Here is a 15,645-nt window from a genome sequence, read left to right on the forward strand (position 1 = left end):
AGCACTGTTTTCATAATGACTTATATAATGCAATCATTCTTTACACTGCTGTTGATGCAGACCCTATCTCCAAAGACTTGGCAGTCTAACACTCCCTGGCATAGAACATTATGAAAAAAACACTTGACATAGAAATTCAGCTGTCAATAGAGACAGGCTATCACAACATACCAATTTTCTGAATTAAACTGTAAGTTGGGGATGACTTTTAAATTCATATTATGTATCATTTTCCACACTGAAATATTCTCAACGTGCTTTACTGAGAAGCGTTTTGGTTTCCTGATGCTATTAAACAAGTCACAAAAAGTTTTCCCTTGCCTACATCAAAACAAAAACTTACTAGCCCAAATGAAACATTGCTCATAAATAGGCTATACCATTACTACTGGTGACCATCTGAATGAACTATACATGAAGACAGAGATCACAGAACAGTTGAGGCTAGAAGTGCCTCTGGAGGTCACCTGGTGGTCCACCTAGAATGGGCTCTCCAGGTCCATATCCAGATGGCTTTGAGTATCTCCAAGGATGGAGACTCTGCCACCTCTCTGGGCAACCTGTGCCAGTGCTCAGTCACCTTCAGTAAAAACTTCACTGATGTTCAAAGTGAACCTCCTGTGTTTCAGTCTGTTCCTACTGCCTCTGATCCTGGCACTGCTGGACAGACCCTGGCTTCTTCTTCTTTGCACCCTCCCTTCAGGTATTTCTACACATTAACGAGATTCTCCTCGACTCTAGTCTTCTCCAGGCTGAACAGTCCCACTGTCTCAGCCTCTCCTCTCAGGAGAGATGCTCCAGTCCTTTAGCATCTTCGTGGTCCTCTGTTGAGCTCTCTCTAGTATGTCCATGTCCAAATTGCACTGCAGAGCCCAGAACTGGATACAGTACTCCAGGTGTCATTCACCACTGCCAAGCAGAGGCTCCCCTCACTTAACCAGGAGTCTGCCAAGTGATAATGCTGTGAAAATAACTGGTGCTTGACTCACAATCGTCCAAACCATGTCCCCAAGTCTGTTTAATATCCTTCCTATAAAACTCAGTATCAGCACTAAAAAAAGAGCATTGTCAGCAATATACCTGATATCCACCCATAAATCAACCTAGTATAACAGGAAGCAGTTCATATGGGGCTTGCCCCTGCAGTACTTAGTAACTTAGATACACTATATTTAAACCTACTCTTACAAGAAAAATAGCATTTCACTTACACGTGCAAAAAAAAAAAGTCAGTAAGTCAAAATTTGAGTAGCACTGAACTGCGGGGAACTGCCTTAGGTTACAACGTAAGATATAACCAAAAGTATGTATTCTATCACCATCTGTTAAAACCAGGTGGGGCAGTGTTCTTTGTCTCGTCCATGACACATCCCTGATAACTCCCTCCGAGGCATATCTTCTGTTTATGGGCTGTCTAACCTCACTGCATGACTCATAGAATTACATCATCCCATTGTGAGATGCTCCGCCCAGGGGGAGGAACCAAGCATTGCTACCTGGATATGATCTGAGGTTTGGAACACCACACTCAACCCTTACCTCCAGGGTTCCCAGAGGACAAGAGCTACATAATCACCACTGGACCTTCTGAGGAAGACCAGACCCTTCTACAGGATCACCCCTTCAACAGAACCATATCTGTCACCTCAAGAGGACTGCAGCCACCACTTAATTGGACTGCTACCACCACCCTGACCGACAGGGTGTCAGGTTGTATCCTGACTCTGGCAGTATTTCTGTACTACTACATTTATTTTTTAATTTCCCTATTAAGTTGTAGTTCTGATTTTCAAGTATCTCTGGTTTTCTTTCAAGCTAGTACAGGAACAAATCTAGGTTTACGTGTTCAGTTGGCAATGAAATACTACCAGCAGCGCCACAAATGCCCAAAGAAGACGCATAAACCATTTAAAATGCTTTAAATTAGGTGTAACACCCAAATAAGACTTCAAGATATAATACAACTCCAAGTACTAAAAACAGATTTACCTTTAAAGTGTACAACCAGATCTTTGAATTACTGGTGTTGCTGGTGATCTTCAAATGTAGCTTTTATTTTGCCCCCAGCTTTGCTTGAATTTTTCTAGTCAGATAATCACAGAGGATAGGACTGGCTGGCGTAGGAAAACTTTGGAAACAAATTTACTTCCTTATGATTCTTAACAAATAACATATGCAAGCATCTATCCTTGTTTTAAAACAACCTCCTCTCTTTTGCTACTGTGTTGCATTTATGTCTCTTGCGCAGGACCTCATAATTATAGCATATACTTTCCTAGCTGATTCCTACTACGCTTTCTTGTACTTCTCCATCTCATTTCAGACTCTTCATAAAGCTTGGAATGGCTTGTGCTCTGAGAATAGAAGATTTATTCTTCTTCTGAACAGTTTTCCCATGGAGCTATACATTAGTTCATTCATGGCCATCCTTCAACGCCCGGTACTTCTATCTCTGTTAGAATGGAACTTTTTATAATTGCATCCCCATTTCCTATCATATTTTCTTGTATGAATCTTACTTTTTGACTGAAGAACTGAGGCTATCAGCTCATTTTACAAAAACCTGATTTAATGTGAACATGTTACTATACGGTTTAATCCCCATTTGTCCTCCCTCTCACTCACCTGTCAATGAACTGGTCAATTATGACAAGATCACCAGGTTGTATTTCCTCTCGTAATGAACCACAGGCAGTAGTCACTAATACATGGGAACAATTTTCTTCTTTTAACGCCCAGATATTGGCACGGTAATTGACGTTTGATGGCATAATTGTATGATGCCTTCCATGTCTGCAAAGATACACGTTGCAAGAGAGTAAAATACATCAGACTGAAATTGCCTTCCTTCTCCCAAATAAGGAGAATTTCAGGAAACATATTTTCCCTAACAATACTGGAAATGCAACTGACCATTTCAGCTAGTTCCGGTATATTTTGTTTTCCTAAATGTATTAAGCTTCTCTCAGAATTCAATTTAAGAAGCAATAGTATAATTTTCTTTTTAAATGCAAAATTTTAAGTCCAAGACTGCAACGAAACAGATCTTAAAAATACAATTCAAATACACATCAGCAGCTTCAAGAGTAAAAAAAGTATTTTCCTCTGAATTTTCTAAGCCAGTTCCATAGATTCTGAAACCCCTTTTCCATACACTACAGGAAATTTTTAAGATTTATATACACCTCCATGAATTTTCTGCCCAGAAGCATTGCTTGTATTCTCCCACACAAAGAGTGGCACATCACAGCACATTGTGTTCTAATCTGTCATCTTTCCAAAGAAAACAGTAGAATCATCACATTTTTCTCTTTGATCTCTTTCATAAATTAAAAGAACCACTTCACACTGCTGCAGTATTCTTTTTCACCAAGACAGGAAATACTTGGTCTTATAAGCACAAACTTTTGTGCTATCTCTGTCTTTGCTACAGAAGTACATCACTTACATGATTAAACACATTGGAAAATTATTTTCAACCATGTAAGAGAAAAGAAGGAACTTAATTTCTCAACTGATTTTTTTCAGAGGCCAAAAAGTCCTAAGAATTTGATCATTCAGGAACTGCACACAACATGGCCAAGCACTGTCAGGCAGGATGGCAGGATTCCCATGTTGTCATTAGCATTTCTGATAAGCTACTAGGCACATGGATTTATTGCTTTATTGCAGTTGCTGTCATAATTTTCTTACAGAATATACATGCCTTTTTTTTTTTCCAACCTGATTCAAAGCCAAAACACAAAGTAAAATTTGCAGGTACCTTGGCCCTAAAAGTAAACTCACAAGGTTTCTATATAAACGGTCATAAATCCCAGTGAGGAGGTAAACCACAGCCAAATTGTTCAGGCATCTGTTGCCCAAGGTCTAGTTTGAAACAGCTCAGCTATGAGAACGTGACTTAGCATTTCATTTGAGAAAATGAGAAAAATGTTGTCCAGATGCAATAAAACACATGAGCAAAGTCCATGAAAGATAAGAAAAGTAAAACCACAGACAGAAGTGTAGTTGCAGAGATGCTTAGCAGTCAGCAGCTTTAATGGAAAAACACTGGCATGAAAAGAATCGGGGCCCTGAGTGCACCACTGGGTCCTAAGTGCACTGGCCAGTCTCACTCTGGGCCTCCACACAAACTCCTGATGCCTCTGAGCCTGAGTGCTCCTGCCTCCAAGCTCAGGCCCCAGTCTTCCCTCCTGGCCTGAGCTGTGTCACAGTGTGCCTGTCCTCAGTCCTGTCTCCCCCATGGCCTTCAGACCTATGCTGCGGTTTATCTCCAGAGCGGGGTGGGCTTTAGACACACACTACAGCCTTGTCTCACCTCCTACTGCTCCTGCCTGGATTCCCTGGATGAATCCTGTGCTTGACTAATCACCTTGACTTGACTGGGCCTGCAGATGGACTATGTCATCAGCACCCACTCTGTCCATTCTGCCCAGATGCTGCGAACTGTGTTAGTATTCTTATATTTAATCTAGGAGCATGCTGGTCCTAGACATCCATGGTTAACACCACTGTGAAATTTCCACACATTCATCTGCAGATCCTGCTTCTAGAGTCTCTTCAAGTATAGTAAACGATGTCTGAATAAAAATTACACAGCGAGAGAGAACTGCAGGGGATGCAGCACCCTAAGCAATAATTGTAATAGCAGGAGGACTCAATAATCTAAGGGATTGATTTGGAGGAGTTTATAGTGGTACCAGAGACAGTTCATCTGGAAGCAGACAATTTCCCTATTTCACAAAGGACATCTGCTAACATAGTGAGCAGATGAATTAATCAGTAAGGTTATCAGCACCACCTATCTACCATCAGAGCAGGTGGCCTTGCAGGCTGCCATTCTTACTAGGGCAACATCTCCCACCAGATTTTTTATCTAACCTACACAGCATTTTTAATACTCTCAGTCCTTGCAGCATCAAATTTGCTCATGAAAAAACCTAAACTTGTGCTGGACTTTGCTACCACAAAGAGCAAGACAGTATCAGATAAGAAATTCAGTTCGCCTAATGAAAAGAGAAAAAATTCCGAGAAAACTTTACGACACATAATAAAACCCCCCTTAAAATGCTCATTTACCTTGCTAAGAGCACACAGTCCACATTTTTGATCTTTCCCAAAATCAAAGCATCCGATGGCTGCAAAACAAGCACATGAGTTACAGCCTGACAATCACATTACAAACCTCTACTACTACCTAAAAATAAGCGCAACAGTTACGGAAGAAAATACAGGTTACCATTGTATTCTCACATTTTCTTGATCTCAGCTCTGTAATTTAATATGGCAGATTAGCAAAACAGTCTGGAACAGGAACATCAAACTTGAGACTAGAAGGATTATCACAAATTTTCTGTGTTCGTACCAACATTAACATAGCAACTTTTTACTTTGGGGTTTGAAATGGTAATATATGAAAAGAATATTTGAAACACAAAAAAATAGTAGCATGCACGTTACCATTAAATTGGTTAGCATGACTCACTTTCTGGTAAACTTCAGTTTCTTTTTGCTAAATAGGTGCCATTCTCTAGTAAAGCTCCCTTTAAACATAAGTCACACTTAATCCGTGCTTTTTCATAACACTTGCCATTCTTTTCTCTGTCCTCCTTCTAACTTGGGCTTGTAGTAGGGGTGTGAAGAGTTCTGGATTCCTCCAACCTACCCTTCACTCACCTCCAGCTTCCTGAAAAACTCACTCTTCCCTGCTGCTGGGAGTCCTGCTTTTGGGAAATGAAATGTGATATAACAGAGAAATTCTGGTACATAAGTGGCAGAAGCAGTGTTGGATTTGCTCAGCCCAGGGATTTCTCTCACAGTTACACAACAAGAAAATACAATCTTCCTGACTATCAAACAGCCAGGACAACAGAGCATTCTGATTTTAGCTATGCAGCTGGAACATGTACCCTGCCATGGAGATGGGTCATCCTGCCCATGAGAGGCAGCCTCTAAGTCATCAACCACCATTACAAAAATCAGCTCCTCTGTGGGCTGTGTTCTGCTCCTGGCCTTCTGAAATACACTATATTTTAGCTTCCCTTTTTGTTAAAACAGCTACTAACAAAATCATGGTTTATCTCCTGATCATAAGTTTGCAAGTGTCTTGAAAGAATCACACATTTGCATTTAAAAATGTTCTGTTGCCAACTACTTGATAGAATACAAATAAAATCATAATGCTAGATGCAAAATTTCAGTTAGTGTTTAGTTTTACAGCTGTTGATTTTATTACACATTTGAAAATCTGCAGAGATTGACAACAAAGTGATATGGGAGTCTCACGTTCAAGATTCCCATTTCTAATACAAAACATCACCTTCTACTTCCTATTGCACAGCTCTTTCTGGTAATTATTCATGTGAAAGCTCTCCAAAGCACTTTAATTTACTCTATCACCAATGTTTAAATTCTGGCAGACACTTACTACCTTTTCTTAAAAAAAAGGAACATTCCAGAAAATTTATGTTTAGAACTGTAGTTATTCTGACTTTTTTTTCAAGTCTCCATTTAATATTAAACTATTGATATTTAAGTGTTTACCTTACATATACTCTTCTGAAGCAATCATGGCTTTAAGAGTGAAATTTTACACAGGGCAAAAGCCTTGCTGTCTAGTGGCCAAGGCAACTTGCCATTGCAACATTCCATAAAAAGGAAGGTTCACAAAAATTAGCATTTGGGATTTTGTTTTGTTTACAAACATTTGCTGCATGAAGTAATAAGCACTTAGTCCCCAAAAGGGTACAAAAATACTCTTAAAAACTAAAGAGGATTTTCAGCAAAAGTTCTTGTCTCCCATCAAAAAGATCAGCATGTTGATGACTGGGCACTCTGTTTTATAAGTAACAGATGCAAGTTTATTGCAAGAGGTAGATTTAAGTTTACATCATTTTCAAAAGATTTGGGGTAGAAAGGTGCTGTTTGACTTCTATTCCCACAACAGAACTCCAGTGACTTCTGGCGTACATTGACAATCAAAAAGGATGTAACAGCTCTAAAATCCACAGGCTTCAAAATCTAGTTGCTGTAGCCAGGGTTTTCTTCCCTATCTGCTTGCATCCTAGCACTCCAAAAGACTTCAGGATGGTTGTATAACAGTACTGTCCAGCTGACACCTCTGCACAGATTTCCATGAAATGCATTCTGCACATTTTTCAGGTGACATACTGAACACCTTTTTGGCACATGATTTCTAGAAAGAGAAAAAGAAATACTTGGCATAAAGAAAGCACTGCTAATTGATGAATGGACAGTTTAAGAAAAGAATTGCAGATACTGCATCATGGTTCATTAAAAGATACTAAAGATTGTAAAGATCAAACAATCACAGAATTGTTAGGGTTGGAAAAGACCTGTCACGATCAGCTAGTCCAGCCTTCTTGCCAAGGCAGGCTTGCCTAGATCAGGTTACACAGGGACACATGCAGGTGGGGTTGGAGCGTCTCCAGCAAGGCAGGCTCCATGACCTCCCTGGGCAGCCTGTTCCAGTGCTCTGCCACCCTCAGTGCAAAGAAATTCTTCTTCATATTGTGTTTTAGTTTATGGCCATTACTGCTCGTCCTGTCGCTGAGCACCACTGAAAAGAATCTGGCACCATCCTCTGGGTACTCACCTTCGAGATATTTATGATGAGATCCCCTCTCAGTCTTCTTTTTTCTAGACTAAGGTGGCCCAGCTCCTACAGTCTCTCCACATAGGAGAGATACTCCAGACCCTGAATCACCTCGGGGCTCTGCTGGACCCTTTCCAGTAGCTCCTTGTCTTTCTTGTATTGAGGAGCCCAGACCTGGAACACAGCACTCCAGATGCGGCCTCACCAGGGCCAAGGGAATCACAGCCCTTGACCTGCTGGCCACACTCTTGCCACTGAACCCCAGGACAGCACTGGCCCTCCTGACTGCAAGGGTGAACTTGTCATCCACTACCCCAAGTTCTTCTCTGCAGAGCTGCTTTCCAGCATGCCAGTTCCCAGCTCTGCTGGTACTTGGGGTTATTCTCCCCACCAGGTGCAGGACCCTAAACTTGCCCCTGTTGAACCCCATCAGGTTTCTCTCTGCCCAATTCTCCAGCCTAAGGTCCCACTGAGTGGCAGCAAAGCCTTCACGTGTGTCAGCCACTCCCCCCAGTTTTGTATCATCTGCAAACTGGCTTAGGGTTCATTCTAACACTTCATCCAGGTTGCTGGTAAAAAGATTGAACAAGATTGGACCAACTATTGATATGTGCATAAAGTTATAGTAACAGAAATTTCAAACTATGTGTTAACCATGTAGCATAGCTAGTGTGTACTTCCATTCTACTCTCTTTCTCCCACAAGTTCTTTCCAAGTGCTATACCTCTTTACTATTATCTCAGTCATAGCCAGGAGTGATGATAAGATAATAAAAACTTTTAGTGGCACAATTTCAATTCAAAGCTCTAATACTGTATTTTTAAAGGAGGATTTAATAAAAGTTCTCAAACATAAAAAAATTATAAATGTATTTAACAAGTACTTCCCTCTTTTCACAAAATACAAGCCAGATATATATTACTCATTGTTGCAAAACAGAAAAGAAAGAATAGAACCCTGGGCAATTAACCTCAAACTATTACAATAACAAACAATTGGAATAAATCCCCTTTGTCTATAACATAAATATGCATAAAGTATTGTTCATGTGGTGTCTACAGAATTAATTTTTTCCTTAGTCTCATCTCAGAAGCTAGTTGGAACAGAAAACAGAATGAGCATGAAACACTTGCAATGAAAAAGTATTTCAGAGGTTGTGCAAGCCTCCATTTAACCTGTGAGCTAGTTCAGGAACCAAACGATGTACATTGTTTTGCAGAGGTAGAAGAGGAGCTTAAGTATTATGTTACATGGTCTGATTTTCCTGATGAAAGCAAAAAATGCTCAATTGAAAGGTGGAACTACCCCCTGCTTTGTTTGCCAGATCAACTTATGAGCAGAAAAAGAGAGGGAGCTCCTAGAATAATCTTCTAGAGCAGGAAGACCTCTTGCCCACCAGGGAAGGTGATTCAGAATCAAGATCTGTCATCCAGGAAGTAAGACAATCTAACTGAAAATATATTCTGAACAATGCTTTTTAGTAGCTTCAAAATTCAATGATGAAGATAAAATTGCTTGGAACAGCATCTGTTATCCTGTAGAAGAATAATATTTTCCATATCTGGAGACAGAATCACAAAAAATTTTTGGAGTATTTTCCATAGAATACCGAATTTTGATGCACTGAAAATGGTGGAAGCAAACAAAGGAGAAAAGACAGCTGGAATTTTAAGAGCTGTAAGCTTACTTAGTTTTTTAAAAAACTATTGTACTGCATTTTCCCTATTTATAATGTAACTTGAAAGATCATAGGAGGACCAATGTCAACATAGAGAACAGCAAAAAACTATCATAATAGTATATTTTAAACTTTTCCATATTTCCCACATTCCCTAATGCTAAATTTGGTTGTTAAATGATTCTTATGATTCAAGAAAGCCAAAGCAGCAGAGAATTCAAGGACTCTGTATGAAGAAAATGTAAGCTATTATTCATCTTTTAAAAGAAAAGAAAACAGCATTTTTCATTAAAGAGAAATTTATTTTGCTGCTGTCAAATGTTAAAGGTGCCAAGGAATATTTATCCCAGAAAGGTTTTCAGTCAAAAATCTTTTTGGCTACGTCCTTGCCTAGAAACTTAAGAATGAAACACCAAGATTTAAGTAAAGTGGAATTGTACACTTTGCATTTTTACATGACAGAAGGAAATGGACATACATTCTTATTAACTATGCCTTTTCTTTTGATGTTCATCCATTTTCATTCTTCCTACTTTTGCCTGAACTAAATAGATTGATGTTTCATCTCAGTTTCTCTTGGGAAATAAAAGACCACAAAGTTCTGAAGTTTATTCAGATTAAGCCCTTTACTTCTTAAAATTTCAGGCAGATTATCTCGACACTGATTTCACAGCTCTATGAAAAAGTATCTTTATGGCAGAAAAGTCACAATTTGGTTTTATTCCAGTAACAATCAAGAACAAAATATATCTTTAGGAAAAAAATACTAACAAACAATAAACTTCTAAACCTTTCCAGACACACTTAAATAAAAATAAAATTGCCATCTTCCATTCAGCAATAGCTGCTCCTCTCAACTACGTAGTTCTAAAATGACTGGCAGGTTGTCTAACACCTCCTTCCTGAATACTAAATAGTTTCAGCAGCAATGTAAGTGAATATTGATCCAGCTGATAATACCAATTGAATTTGTGAGCCTTGTTTCTGCTTCAGTTGAAATCCATTGCACTTTGTGCAACTGTAACTTGTGGACTAAGCTCTGCACATCTTACACTAAGGCTGATCCATCAGTTGCTCCTCATGAGGATGAAAACTGCATTCAGTCACTGAAGTTAATGTGATTCTATACAGGAGGAAATATCAGAAGTTCAGATCTACAGAGAGAGAGAAGGAAGACAGGCCATTACAGTTAAAAGGATAAAAGCTTGCTGTTTGGCTGTGCTCTCTTTCTCTGGCTGTGACCTGACTCCATCCAGGTTAGCTTAACAGTCCCAGTCCAACTCAGGACATTATCTCGAATTCATGTTTGTATTCACACCAAGATATCTGAGTTTTACTCTCATCCCCCTTACACAATGCTTTGTGCCAGGAATTATCCTTCAAAACACACTCAGCGCTGTGTACAGAGCAACAGCCCTAGCCTCCACTCCCTTCTGCTGAGGAAAAAGACAGAAGCAAGACAAAGGAGAATTGTTCAGGTGTACCAGTGTCACAAGAACAGTTTCAGAGCTTCATTTTCAAATAATTTTCAAATTATGTGGCTATAAGCATGATTTTACATTGGCATGTAAAACATAATACAGTAGTTACAAGGAAAATGGTGTCTCATCTATCTCAAAGGACAGTTTTCTGCAATTCAGAAAGGTTCCTGGACCGATCTGACAGACAATAGAGGTCACACACCAGCACAAATTTGAAAGAGAAAGGGTTTATCCCTTGATTGTAAATTCAGGACTGAGTTTCTAAATTCATCCAGTCTACAAATGAGAAGTATACACTCCTTTGCAGATCATCTTTGCAATACTTTGCTTCTATGAACTAAAAATCCCACAACACAGCAACTAAAAAGAACAGTTGTGCCAGCACCACCTTTATACATTCATTTACGAATTGGAACATTCTTAAAGCGCATAAACATCTTGAAAACTGGCAAAAAGTTTCAGTAATAAATAAAAAGGTTATACAGACCTTGCCATAAGGAGTGTCAACATATTTTTCTGTTCTTCCTTCTAAGATATCCGGATCATCCAGGCCAGTTCCACCGATAATTCCAATCTTACACAAAAAGTACATATTAGTCTTCTTGCAATTTACATTTAACTGCATGCCTGAAAAACGAACCAGGCAGCTACAAAATGTATCTTCTTCTTGAGGTGACGCAAGACTACAGATCAACAGAGCATAATATGCCTATCAGATTTTCCTAGAATGTACATTTCAAATACCTGATTTTAAACAACTGGTATTTAGCTTGCCAATTTCTTACCCCACGATTTTCCTGTTTAAGATACCAAATTAAAAAAAGCTATGAAAAAATGCACAAAGATGCACTATTAAACATTTATTTCCAATATAAAAATGAAGAGTGCTATTTGGGAATGCCTCTATTGAGTGAGAAATACTCAGTATTGTAGAAATAGTGAGAAAAAGTGTAGAAAGCTCATTAATACCAAGGCTTCTTGTTTATATGGACAAAAAGTCTTACACATAACCACCATACTGAATACCAGGTTGTCATGGTTTTAAGCCCAGCTGGAGGTTAAGCACCACACAGCCACTTGCTGAAACCCCCCTTCTTTCCTCCTGCATTGTGGTGGAATGGGGAGAAGAATCAAAGGCAAGCTCGTATGTTGATATAAGAACAATTTAATAACTGAAAATAAAATAAAATATGGTAATAAGGGTAAATTATAACAATAATGAAAACAAAAAAAATAACAAAAAGGGAAAAACTAGTGATGCACAAGACAACTGCTCTCCACCCGCTGAGTGATCCCAGACTCCCATTCCCCAGCTGAGAATGGCCACCCTCTGGGTAACTCACTCAGTTTATACAGCGGGCATGACATTCCACGGTGTGGAATATCCCTTCAGTCAGTTTGGGTCACCTGTCCCAGCTATGCTCCCTCACAGCTTTGTTTGCAAACCCCCTCCACTCCCTCCCTGGCAGAGCATGAGACAGGGAAAAAAGAAACCCTTGACTTAAGATAAACATGACTCAGCAAAGCCCAAAACATCAGTGTGTTATCAACGCCATTCTCATGCTGAATCCAAAACACAGCACTGTAACAGTTACTGAGAGGAAATTAACTTTACCATAGCTGTAACCAGGACACAGGCATTCCTACATGGTATTATATGTCCAAAATAAAGAAAATCTTTTGGAAAAAAAATAGGGTTTTGTGTTGACTTGACAAAATCTAAGAGGTTTCCCAACTAAAATCCCTGTTGTGTTTTGATTTGCCTGTGATTGCATATTCCAGCTAAGAAAAATGCGTCTGATTTTTCTTGTTTCTAGCTCATCATTGGAAAGGAACTTGTTTTTTGTCTCTCTAGGGATAATCAGATTTTCGATCAAGTCAAGTTTTTCCCTTGAGTTCAGAACACTGGTAACTCCTTGGATGGAATCGTTACCGTCAAACTTTTCACAACTGAAAGCTTAGTAAAGGTATTTAAAAGTGATGTTACCATTTATCACACACAGAGAAAATGACAGTGCCTCTTTTTTCTTCAGTGTGACCAGTTGTTCCACAGTTTGTATCACTTTCAAGTTTAATACATATCATGACTGATTTGCTTATCAGAGAAGAACAAAGTCTGAACCATTGTGACATAACTTATTACCACAAAGACTGAAAACTTCCCATGTAAAACCTCCAGACTTCAACATACAAGACCCTCCTTCCGCAACACATACACAGCTGCCTCTCACCCTAGCTTTTTCTTATTTTCACATTCATAGAGACCCCATTTGTTCAACCACTGTATTAGCTGGCTCATCAAGCACTTCTTTTCAACAAGTAGAGGCTCTGTTGTCTTCCTTACATATCAAATACCTCTCTTACAAAGCTTTTCACACCCGATGGTGTAAACGCTGATACGATGAGATAGTTTTAACTCCCACTTCCTTGTGCTACCCTCCTGTGGACCAGGAGGAGAACTGCAAAGGGAAATAGTAAAAACCCACATACTTCGACGCTGAAGACACACACAAGCTTTACCGAAGACCTAGATCATTGTTTGCAGTAGTATTGATGGGTCTATTCCCACGTTACTCGTGTTGCTTAGCTATCACAAAGGTTCCAACTTGGATTGCTCACAAAAATCCTGCAAACTACATACACTTTAGGATGAATAACATACTGCCTTAAGAATCGTGGAAGGTATCCAACAGGAACAATCACAAAACTCAAAATCAGTAAAAGAACATCTTTAACACTGTTCAAGCATACATTCAGTAAACACTGATGATTGCTACATTAACAGAAGACAGGACCAAAATGGCGCCTTTTTTGTTTTTTTCAATCTAGGAAAAAAAAAGGGTTCCTTCAGCAACTTCACTGGTTTTAGCTTGGTGTAACATCTGTTTTACTAGTGTCCTATGACTTAAGATTCAAAAGGGAACTGAACTTTTACATCTAGCAAAGTGAAAGTTGTTGGGACTGAGGAAAAGAGTGCAATGCTGGAGAGAACAGCTCCAGATACACGCCATTAAAAGTTATTTTGGAACTGCAATGTTTTAAGGTCATTATGAACACACAGCTCCATCACAGTAACAGACTTCCTGTACAGAAACCAGCAAGCATGGCCCGTGGCAGCATGTGGTTGCTCTCAAATTTGCTCTCAGCCTCCATAATCCTGCTGCTGCAGCGGCATCAACATGTGCTTTGGCTGCACTGTACAGTTCCTGAGAGGCTGTTACACCAAATAACCCTGCTGTCAGAAACGGCAGACTGCAGTGAGCTTGCAAAATACTCACAGCTCCCAGGGTACAGAATCCAAAGCACAGAAGACCTAGACTATGTTGAGTGTGCTCTGCCTTTTTACCCACTGCAAACTTACCTCAGTGGCAGTCTGGACAACCCTCAGGCCACCTGAGGCAACACTGGGTAGGGAAATGCTGGGCTCACTTCAAATTCACTGGAGAGCTACTCCAGTGGAAGGAAAGTTAGGCTAGCAGGGATTTTTGAAGCGGCTGCTTCTCCAGTCCTGTAAGGTCAACTTAGAGCAGGCAGCTCTAATCCTAAAATTAATTTTACCTGACAGACAATTATTTTTCCTCCTAGTTTACAGGATCTCCAGAAATACTATCTGCATCTGGGAGCTAGACACAAAAATCTGATTCTATACTAAATTCTGCTTTCCAAACCTTGCAGTGAATTATCAAAAGGAACGCAGATGCTCTAGGCTCAGTGGGAGAGATATCCTACGTCCTGGTTCTGGCCAGGACAGGATTAATTTTTGCAGTAGCCTGGGAGGGCCATGACTACGACCTGGAGGTTATTTTATATCACTTCGTATCATTTTCCAGAAACAGGGGAAGGTGTCCTGGGTCAGGGTAGCATGACAATTGGTTATTTTTGGGCTCTGCATAGTGGTGAGCAGTTGCATATGAGCCGCTCGCCTCTCTTGTATACTTTTGTTATATTATATCGTTGCTGTTACTGTTTGTTTTCTTATCTCATTGTTTCCAGTAAATTTTTCTTATCTCAACCCACAATCTTCACCTTTTGTGCCTGCAACTCTCCCCTCCATTCTGCTGCAGAGGATGGGTTTGGAGTGGTTTCAGTGGGAACACTAAATTGGAGAGCACCATTTCTAAACCACAACACCCTGTCAGAGGAGCTCAGCTCTACTCCCACCCACCAGACCAGGCACTGAAGGTATGGGAAGACAGGGACAATGTGATGAGGAAGAACAGTTTCACCTTTCCTTAAAAGCCAGACGAGTGACCTCACATCTAGGAACGACCTCAAGAATGTAAAGATGTAAAACTGTATTGTCCATTCCAGACTTTGCATCATACAAAGGGATATAAAGGATATAACCTGTAAAAATTAATGGAGGTTGTATCGAACGTTATCTGGAATTAAATCTCAAGTAAAATGGCACTGCAGTAGAGTGAAACACAAATTATTTTACTATGATATAGTTGATCTCAAACACTGGGATGAAGAGCAACAGAAGTGAAATCTAGCAAACAGTCATCACACCAGTAACTACAAAGATCAAACCCATTTCTCTGTGTGATTCCAAGTAACAATCACACTGAAGTGTACGCCTTTCTTCACCTGGTGTTTGGTGAACTTCCCCAAGTAGGTTTAAGCCAAAGGCATAGAGGTGTCAGTGCAATAACAGCCTACACTTGTCTGTCTGAGGGTCTTAAACACTAGTACATGTCATGATCACCTATGGGTCCTTTTGACAATCACCAACAAACCCTTCTGTACTCCTCTCTTCTGTTTTGGGGATACTGAGAAAGGGGTGAGGATGGCATTACAAATAATTTTGCTTAAAAGGAGATAAACATCAAGTTGTGTATAATTTATGCTTAGTACAATAAACCTGTACA

The 15,645-nt window shown here is 39.7% G+C and overlaps 1 protein-coding gene across 1 annotated transcript in view; it reads right to left on the bottom strand.

The window, feature by feature from the left end:
• Positions 1-14,990, bottom strand: part of MTAP (methylthioadenosine phosphorylase) — a 30,674-nt gene extending 15,684 nt beyond the window's left edge. Inside the window, exons 1-3 of the mRNA XM_008634533.2 lie at positions 11,262-14,990; positions 5,080-5,138; positions 2,626-2,793 (exon numbers count right to left, since the gene is read on the bottom strand). Of these exons, the coding sequence (XP_008632755.2) occupies positions 2,626-2,793; positions 5,080-5,138; positions 11,262-11,399 (365 nt within the window). The 5' untranslated portion in view covers positions 11,400-14,990. The remainder of the gene's footprint in view (positions 1-2,625; positions 2,794-5,079; positions 5,139-11,261) is intronic.
• Positions 14,991-15,645: the final 655 nt, after the last annotated feature.

This window comes from Corvus brachyrhynchos, unplaced genomic scaffold (genome assembly GCF_000691975.1).
Source record: "Corvus brachyrhynchos isolate BGI_N302 unplaced genomic scaffold, ASM69197v1 scaffold22, whole genome shotgun sequence".
In the NCBI taxonomy this organism is placed as follows: Eukaryota; Metazoa; Chordata; class Aves; order Passeriformes; family Corvidae; genus Corvus; species Corvus brachyrhynchos.